Here is a 10,206-nt window from a genome sequence, read left to right on the forward strand (position 1 = left end):
GTGGGGGAAGTGAATAAAAGTAATATTTTCTAAAATAGGCCCGCGCACTATACTTAAAGCTTAGGGCTCATATTCAAATACCCTACCACGTTTTCACACAGAAATGCAGGATTCCCCTCGCTAAGCGTGCGCCTTAGGAAAGCTTGGTCAGGAAAGCGCGCTCCTAATTTAAGTCAGTGAAGTGGCTAATTGCAGTGTTATAATCACACAGGATTTTAACAAAAGAAGGCTAGCACAGGAAAGCTGCAGGATAGCACACACCTTCCTGTGTAAGGGAATTTCAAAAAGAGCCCTTAAAGAGGTCTGAATTTGAATATTTCATTGCTGGATCGATTATTTCATACTTTAAATTAATTTTTTTTTTAAAGAGTTGAAAAGTATCAAGAAACTGTTTTAAAAAAAATGTATGCTTGTAATTCAGGATTCCAAAAGAAAAAACCTTTGCCCTGATATGTCCAAAATTAGGCTTGGTATTCTTTTGTACTTTGCCTGTGCAGCATGTGGTAGCCAACATTACTCATTATTATGTTTTGGTGAATCCAAGGGTGTGAAAATATTGGATCCAACACATAATAATGATAAAATAGGATGCTTTACGCCCAATATTTATTGGTCTCGCTATGAGTTTTAAAATATTGGACTAGACTACGTCTCGTCCAATATTTTAAAATTCATAGCTCGACCAATAAATATGGGCTCAATCCATCCAATTTTATATCAATACACCACCAAAGATATAGGAAAAAGTTATGAAAAAACAATTTTTCTAAATTTGGCCAAATATGGAAAATTCGTACAGCCATGGGCCCACTTCCAAATTCTCAGTGGGACGCACCTACACCAAACAAACTTTACCCCCAGGGGCGTAGCCAGGGGAAGGGCATGGGGCCACATCCCCCCCAAAAAAAAAATCACCAAAGGTGAAAAGGTCTTTATACTTTCTCGGTCAAAAGGTCCAAATTTGCCCATTTGAGAGCGAAAAAAGTAGGCTCTTTTTACTTTCTTGGTCAGAAAAGTCTACCATTTTAGGGGAGAAAGGTCTACTTTTTCAAAATCCACCCCACTCAAAATACGCCCCTGTTTTGTTGATGGCGGACCATTACTTTGAAGGAAATCAATCTTGACAGATGTCACTTTCTCAAACTTGATATTAGATATAAAGATGCAGTATGTTTTGCGTAGTGTTTTTCACGTATGTCAATGGGAATGGTGCCCAGAGTTCTTAGGTTCCAGCCCAATCACCCCCCCACGGCCTTTTACCACCATAATAAACAATGTTTTCTTGATGGTGTTCCATTAATTTGAAGGTAATCAATGATCTTGACAGATGTCACTGTCTCAAACTTTCCAATATAATGATGCAATATATTTTGCATTATTGTTTTTTCCAGTATGTTGGTGGGAGTGCTGCTCAGAGTACATCGGTTCCAGCCTTTGATGCAGCATTAAGTGTTGAACATACACCAGAAGAAGGTAGGGAATCAGCAAAGCTGTTAAGTACCAAATGTAACAGTGTAAAATACTTTTTTGCCGAATTTTAGTTTAAAATTAGTCCGCAGAACAGGCTGCTCATAAAGCAACAAGACTGGACAGGTTGCAACCAGTCCATTCTGAAAGTAACCTATTTGAGTCTAACTTTGGTTAACCTTATTTTTTTTTATTGGTGCTCGTGAGCTGCCTCTAGTTATGAGTTGTGTACCAGGCAAAATTTCCAAGGGGGTCAAAATAGCAGAATCGTCAAGCTGACCAGCTATCAAAATGACTTTACCGGGATGTGCGTATGTAGAGCTCGAAAATTTCCAATTTCAATGCTGAAATTGGCCAGGATAATTGTAACCTAAAACAGGCCAAAAGTTGGATGAACATCAAACATTAGTTCCGACCTTTCAAGCCATTGTCCCGGTATTTCGAGCCATTGTCCCGTTATTTCGAGCCATTGTCCCAGTATTTTGGGGTGGAGAGCAGGGAAAGTTACTGAAGTTAAAACTTCAGGACATCCTTCAGACAAGCTGGTCAGGGACAATGTAGCCCATCTCGGAGGCGCACCATTTTACACACTGAAATGAAAAAAGACAAAAGTTGCAACAAAATAAAAAACCTTTAAGAGTTAATATTTTCTGTTCAAGATATTATTAGGAAGACGGGGAAGTAGATGAGGACAAGAAGTTTCTCACTTTTAAATGTAAATCGTAGGATATATCAGTGCAAAGTCAAAGTTGGCTTCATTGGCTACATGTAAACACTTAGCTGTGACTTCAGAAGTTTTTGAATCCAAGTTTAATGTAACATATTGCTTAGATACTAGCAAACTTTTACAGTATTTTTGCGTGGGCAAGAGGCGTGGGCGTGGATTTCATCATCTTGACCTTGGTCCAATTTTATGTAATATGGATTATAAGAAATTAAAAGTTCCAATATTCAGACTTATGATTGATCTGTTTATGTACATTGAATAATATGGATTAGAAGAAATTAAAATGTGTAATCATTCAGGTTTCATGACTTCTGATTGATCTGTTTATGTATATTGAATATCAATAACACCAATATCTAGATGTGGCTAATTGGGCTATTCCATGTAAAATCCACACACCTCTGTAAGATGCCGGGGGGCACTCATACTTGTAAGCATCCGCGTCTCCGAACGTAATAGCATCCGCGTCTCCGAGCGTAGCCGATCATCATCATTGAATGACACTCATACCGACACATACAATGTCTATCCTTGTTTAGGGGCAAATTTCAAGCCAATTCCTCGCTTAGGGTGTTTTTATAATAGGGATAGCTTGACAAAATTTTGACATCCTCGCTTAGGGTCATTTTTGAAAGTCAGTTCACACGGATGCTTACAACATTTATACATGATCCTCACAAAATCCCTATTGGTTTGTACTGTAGGGCCTTTCATCAGTTCCAGTCAATTTTCTCAGCAAAGAAAATACCCCATGTGCCTCTTCTTTTGTAATTATTGATTGATTTCACTGATAAAAAATTGAACTTTTGGAAAAATGTTTTTGTTTTGTTTCACCAAGAAGCATTTATTTTATGCCATGTAATTTTCCCCATTGAGTACAAGATAAAGAGTCCCTCATGGCAAAAGGCGCGAGATGGAACACCAAAATCCCCGCAAACTTAATGGGAAGAAGTGACGCCATGCCGACCGACCGAATTGGCTAAAAAATGATAACTTTTGTTGCAATTCCAGTATCTTCCTTAAGGGGTGTGTGATTTTCAAACAGAACATCCCATTTCTGTATTATCAACCGAAAAAGTCTCAGTAACTTATTTTTTTTTCAACTCTGACATTTTTTTATATTGTAGACAAATTACGAGCACATTTTCGTGAGTACATGCCACCAGCTCACCGAGCCTTTGTCGATGCAATTACCAATGGGCCTTCAATTAGAACGTTTGGTAAGTTAATAACTCTACTTAATTAAGAGATTCCAATGATTTCTGCTGTACATTTTTAATTTTCTAGACATAAGTTGTCCTCAATTCTGCTTGGCCGTTTCTCAGCAAATATAGTAAAACCTTGTCTACCAGGATAAAGAACATTTTTGAAAACAGCTAAATTAATCCAGGCCCCCTCCATCCACAAAATTATAACATTTTTTATTATAGAGTTTGAGCAAATAAATTACAGATACAAGCGTATGCAAACAAGTATTATTGTAAGACCAATCTATTGTATTGGCATATTTACAGCTATTTCGTATTCATCTAAAACACTCTATATGCTTGTAGACAAGGTTTTACGGTTAAGGACTCTTAGTTTGTGTACACCAATAACATGCGGGTATATCCGTATTTGTGTACAAGGCCGTCTAGTTTTCTTATCTATTGATAAGTCTTTTTAGTAATTCATTTTTGCGTTTATTGTTTGTAGTGCAAAATTTTGAAGATGATGTCCTTGAAGAAGCCTACAACCAGTGCCTTGATGCCTTAAAACAATTCAGAACACAACATATACAGATAGTTACAAGGTAAAGTTTGAGCTGGAGGGTATGGTGTGTCTGTCTGTTGGGTCTGTGATGTCTGTCACAAAAGTGATCCTAAATAACACTGAAAAAAATATGTTTAGTGAAATATAATGATAAATATTCATATTCAGCATTCTTAGTCAGTGGCTATGGTTTAGCTTGTAAGCGCTGAATTTCATTGGTTTCTGCATGCCATCTATCACACGGTAGACACCAGCAATTGCGTCATCACGGAAGACGCTTGTCGAAGCGAGAGTACAACAATATGCAAACGAGAAGTACATATGCGCAACTAAAAGTGTAAACAAGTTTTGTTCATTTCAGAAAAAGGGGTATTTTCATGATGATAACTTTTTAAGTATTTAGTTACCAAAATAAAATTTAACTGACTAAGAATGAGAATAAACGATAATATAACAATATTTTTATCGTATTGGATACAGGCATCCACTACTCAAAATATTGGACCTGTCTGTCGTCTATCACACGGTAGAGGATAGTAAAAACAAAAAATCCTATCGTTTATTCTTTAATTATTGGATAAAAAGAAGTTTAAGAAATGTTTTTAATTCTAATGTCTGTCACAAGAGTTGGACCAAAATAACACTGATGACATTGAAGTTATCCAAATTTATCGAAAATTCATGGCCATGAAAAACATGGTAACTTCCCAGTGAGAATGCACTGTGCTCTTGAATCTGTTACGGGTAGTAATTAGTATTAATTGTGATGATTATATGACCACCCAAACATGGTAATTCCTTGGTATTGTGTACAGTGATAATACAGAGTGGTAGTTTGGGTTTGACTTGAGTCAGACTCAATGAGGAAGCCCCACCAGAGCAGTTCTTTTGGGATGAACCAAACCTACCTGGTTATCAAATTAATCAGTGACAAGGTTATCACTGAATTTGACAGTGCCAATTGATGTTTTAATGTTGTTGTATCAATTGGCACCTGTCAAATTCAGAGTTAACCTTGTCACTGATTAATTTGATAACCAGGTAGGTTTGGTTCACCCCAGAAGAACTACTTTGGTGAGGCTTCCTCTCTAAGATGTCTTTTAGCGTAGGATACTTGGTGTAAACCTTGCATCTGATGTGATTGCATCATCTTAACATGAACTCCTTATTGTATAGTAAATGTGTAATGTTCTGCAAGGTTGTAAATGGATTTGCGATCGGTTCAGAAATTCAAATGGGTTTTATAAATAATGTTTTACACTATTCTGTGTTGATTCCTTATTACCAGGTATATTGTGATCATGGCCAACAGAAAAGACAGCAACAAGAAATTTGCCAATCAGGGCAAAGCAGGCACTGGGGGCACAGGTGAGCGCCAAAGAATCTATATGTGTCGGTCAGAATTTCATCCAATTCCATGATGGTTAAACCACTATACTAGGTGGTTTCTTCAGACTGGCAACCCATCATTTTTTTCCTTTATAGGCAACAGGAGAGTTTATGGTTTTGTGTTTTTATGACAAGGAATAGCTAAGCATGACACTATCGTCTTGACAGTCATGTGAAGTAGCTGGGTGACTGTGTTTCCTATAAAAGGAGAAGTCAGATGTGATGGGGTACCAGTCTGAAGAAACCGCTTATATAGTGGTCAAATATCACTAAAAATGTTATTAAAGATAACTTTTTCATGGAATTGTACGCAAAGACTACAAAATTCTCAGTTGTGACTAACATTCAAGATGAACTTACCGAAAGATACCCACTCTGACACAACTAAGGAACAAGAGGTATTTTGCAACTATCAGTCAAGAGCGAAAAGAAACCTGAAAAAGAACTTTCAAATATCACAAGATTATGTTTTATAATGTGAATAATTTTCAAATATCACAAGATCATATTTTAATAATTTTAATAACTTTCATAATAAAGGATATCTTGGTATTTATACTCCATTGCTTAAAAGTGTTTCTGAGACTTCAGCCCCCTTTTGCTTCTTAAAATAAAATAATATTTTCTTCATTTTTGTCTCTACATAGGGTTCATGAAGTTTCTTAAAAATCTGCGGGATGCAACAACAGAAACCACCTTGACCACACCAACACAAACCAGCGAAGATGATGACAAGGAAGATGACTAGATGTATTCATTCCCATCATGCAAGATTACCCACAATGCAACAAAGTACCAACAGTGTGCAAGATAGAAGAGTTTATTCCCATGATGCAACTGATTACCACGCTACAATGATGTACTAGCAGTGCAGGGGGGTTACACACACTACTGGGATTGTCTACCCATAATGCAACAGGGTTTATATATTAAGAAAATAATTCTACAGTCGTTAGACCATTTTGGTAATGCCTAATTAAGGCTTTGTAAATTTAACCAAGATTATGTCATCATTGATTTCCATATCGTTTCTGCACAGCAGCAACAATGTGTGCATGACGAAGACATATTTGCAAAGGATGCTGGGAACTGTGGAAAACGTGAAGAGATAATATGATCATGAGTAAGACATTTTTACACAACTAATGCGGTGTTCTCTTAAGACACATTTTGCCATTTGGTGCAGTAAAAATATAATTTGACATATTATACCATTCAGCAAATTACTTCAGCGGTGTCCGTCTGTCCTGTCTGATTACCGCGTAAAAAGAACTATGTCACACGATGCTACGCAGCTTGACCAGCGAATGAGGTGCCGATATGATGATGATGTGATTCAATTTGCCAATCAGAACCTTACTTCCATATATGCCATAAACTGCGCCAAATTGGCAGATCGCTGAAGTACTTTGCTAAAAACAAGAGTGAATTGCCGTTCTCAATTACAAATTTGTACATTAGTGTGTCAAATTGGGCAATTTTTACAGAAAAAAGACCTGATTTGTCACGCAATATTTTCGAGTAAACAATGATCTAGGCTCAAAAAAAGATTGTAACGTGTGAAGTGCCTTCTGGTAGCCATTGAGTACAGGTAGAGACAACGGCAAAATTTGCATTTACATCATCAAAAAATTGGCAATGTCGCATTCTGTATTCAAATATTACAAAGGGATATGGGTTACATAGAACAGAATGCCATGATCACTACAATATGTTACAACTTGATGATCAAAGTCTCAGTCTCGCTGCCAATGAAAGATAGAAGTAATCATCTGAAAATCCTGTGAGGTAGGAATAACTTTGTGTTTGGATCAAAAGTTTTCCAATATTTACTTCCAAAATAGTACCTTTGAGTACTAGAAGCTTTGAAAAGCCAAAGATGTTAGAATATTTGAATCAAAAAGTGTAGGCATTATGCTTTAGTACAGTATATTAAGAGAGATTACAGAAAACAACATCAATTAATCCCACTGGAATTAACATATATTGATAAGTAAATTATTTATTTACCGTAACCACTCGGGTATAAGCCCACCCCCCTAGATGGCAGATTTCACTTCAAAAATGGGGGTGGGCTTATAACCGGGGAAGGCTAGTGCTTGAATTTAAAAATAAGAACAATCATCCCCTATTTGTATATGCCCAATGTACCAGTAATTTCTATCATCTATGTCAATTTCTTAAAATTATAAGTGTGGAATGTTAATTATCCACTGATATTTTTTATATTTGTTCTTAAATATGAGAGCAAAGCATTGCTTTGATTTAAGAACTTGGCCAAAATTTAGTACTGGGCTTATACCTGAGTGCACCCTTGTTCCCAGAATGTTTTGAAAAATAGGGGGTGGGCTTATAGCCGAAGGTGGGCTTATACCCGGGTGGTTACGGTATTATCTGAAAATATTTATTTTGTTTTATTTTTAAAGGAAATAGTATCTTACGATAGATTACCGTACATATAAATAGTTGCATTTGTCAGGTGAATAGTACAGGTGAATAGACCCTATCATCCCATTGGGATAGTTTCCTGATGAGGTTTTGGTAGTACTAGATGAAACATCAATGGGCTATTCTGGTTGAAATACATATACCCCCTATGGAAGACACAACCTCAATTTTCCACACTGGGAGTGTGAATTTCAAATGGGTTTACTAGAATGGGTGAATCCATTTGATATCTACACCCCCTGTGTGGGAGATTAAGGTCATGTCTGCCAAAGGGGTGTATGGATTTAAAATGGAATTGCCCAATTCTAATGGCCAGGATATAGCATGACATCTCGTGTGCATTTTGTTGTTGCAAGAAATGCAGCAGCAATTGTCGTCTGCTATAACAAAAATATGCCGCAGCATTTTGCAGACGTCCAGAAGAGGATCAAAGCACCAAACAAAGATATCAGTGTGAGCAGAAATCACAACCAAGAAGTGACAATTTTTTTTTTATTTGATTTGTTCAGGTTTTTGACAACCCTGGATAACCCAAGAAAGCCTCTATTGAAGCTTACTTCCATTGGGGTCCATTTGAACACCTGAAGGGGTTGGGAACAGTCAGGGGTTTACACCCTACTCTTTTCGAAAGTGGCTGTGAGATACATGTACAGGTATGGCTTTCTGTACACAGAAGCTATGGCTTAAAGTCCCCTCTGAAGGACGAAGTACTTTCATGATTCATAGAGGACAGACAGTCACTGCAGGGAACTTAAAAACAAAGTTTGTCGAAACGGGAAAATGCACACTTTATGCTGGCCTTAAAAAATAGTTCAATATTAGATTTATTCCCAGTGTTATTGATAGCATAGTACGAATAAGAAACCAATGTTTTAAATTTAATTTAAAGAATGTGTAAAACTCTAAACAGAATTATGAGTATGTGTAAATTAGAAGATGTGTGATGTATGAGTGTGCAAATTAATTGGAAAATGTGTGATGTACACAGAATTTTGAACTTGGTTCAAATAGGTTTTTTAGAATAAAGATGTAGGAGTATGGGATCCAACCGAATTTCAGGAGCCTGCTGGCCAGGGACATTTTTCGTCATACAACAAATGGCCTCAAATGTATGTGTTTTTTTTTTCCTTGGCAACATTTTTAGTTCTAATCTAAGTAAGCAAATGGTTAGAATAATGCTATGTCAAGCAGAACAGAATATCTCTTGATCCTTCAAAACATTAGTGCTCTCATTGTCTAGAATCTAGAGTAAATTGTATTCACTATCTTTATAAACAGTATAATGCTTAACCCCCTGAGCACTACCTGCCAATCTAACATTGCCTCTGATTGGTCAATTACATGATATCTTCACTTTAATCACCAATCAGAATGGAGCTTTGCAAATAATTCATTCTAATTTTTTGTGTGGTGAAGTTATTTTAACAATGTTGCTGATTGGTCCAATTGATAATGAAAACTTCTTTTTGGCCAATCGGCAGGTAGTTCTCATGGGGTTAATTGTACGGATATGAAGAGTATAGATGTAAATCGATGATATCTTTATGTATATATGTGACATGATCAAAGGGTATGAGTCACATGTCGACCCTAGTCGAAAATGAGTTTTACACAAGTATCTGAAGAGGATTTTTAGAGCTTTCAGAAACTGAAAACCCCATGTTGATACGACTTTTCGTTGCAAAGTTACATCAATTTATCTGTCGCTGAAAATAATAGAAAACAAAAGAATTTTAACACTTTCTTTTCCAATATCTCAAAATTAATATTAGCGACATCCGACTCATTTCCCTTGATCGTGTCACATATGAGGTTTTGCATCTGTAGTCTAGCTATTCTAGCTATTTGCATTCATCCAGATTTAATGTGCAATTGTGCCAAAGTGTGAAAATCAGGAAGGTTTTGAATTCATGATGTAATCAATGGTATTGTGCTACTGTTTGTAGGGGATTTAAATTTACATGTTGTTATGGACTAGTGCTTTTGGTTGGTGTGCAATTTATGAGGGGGAATCGGAGTCCTCAAGATCATACTCATGATGCAATATTTGGGACCATATTATGTAATGTGGCATATGGTCTGTTTTATTCATTTTTGCGTTTAGTTCAACTTCCCCAGTGGCGTACCGTGTGTCCATCACATGAGGGGGGGGGCCCCGACCATGATTGGGGGGCACCGGGTCTGATTAGGGGGCACAAGCCATTTTTCGGCAATTTTCCTATGGGATTTTCTAAAATCAGATCGATTGATCCCCACCCCGTGCCCCTATGATGCTACGCTACTGAACTTCCCACTTGCTACCTGTGGGCTGATTGGATCCGGTCATATTACAGTTACAGGTCAATAGTCTGAAGGGTCATTAGTCAGAAAACCCAATGACTTAGCTATAAACTCTAACCCTTAACTTCACCATAACCTATAAC

General features: G+C 36.9%; 1 protein-coding gene across 1 annotated transcript in view; it reads left to right on the forward strand.

Annotated features, from left to right (window-relative positions):
* Positions 1-9,607, forward strand: part of LOC140164235 (indoleamine 2,3-dioxygenase 2-like) — a 34,279-nt gene extending 24,672 nt beyond the window's left edge. The window contains exons 9-13 of the mRNA XM_072187493.1: positions 1,392-1,473; positions 3,322-3,414; positions 3,890-3,986; positions 5,235-5,314; positions 5,983-9,607. Coding sequence (XP_072043594.1) covers positions 1,392-1,473; positions 3,322-3,414; positions 3,890-3,986; positions 5,235-5,314; positions 5,983-6,083 — 453 coding nt within the window. The 3' untranslated portion in view covers positions 6,084-9,607. The remainder of the gene's footprint in view (positions 1-1,391; positions 1,474-3,321; positions 3,415-3,889; positions 3,987-5,234; positions 5,315-5,982) is intronic.
* The last annotated feature ends 599 nt before the right edge of the window (positions 9,608-10,206 follow it).

The sequence above is a fragment of the Amphiura filiformis genome, chromosome 11 (assembly GCF_039555335.1).
Source record: "Amphiura filiformis chromosome 11, Afil_fr2py, whole genome shotgun sequence".
In the NCBI taxonomy this organism is placed as follows: Eukaryota; Metazoa; Echinodermata; class Ophiuroidea; order Amphilepidida; family Amphiuridae; genus Amphiura; species Amphiura filiformis.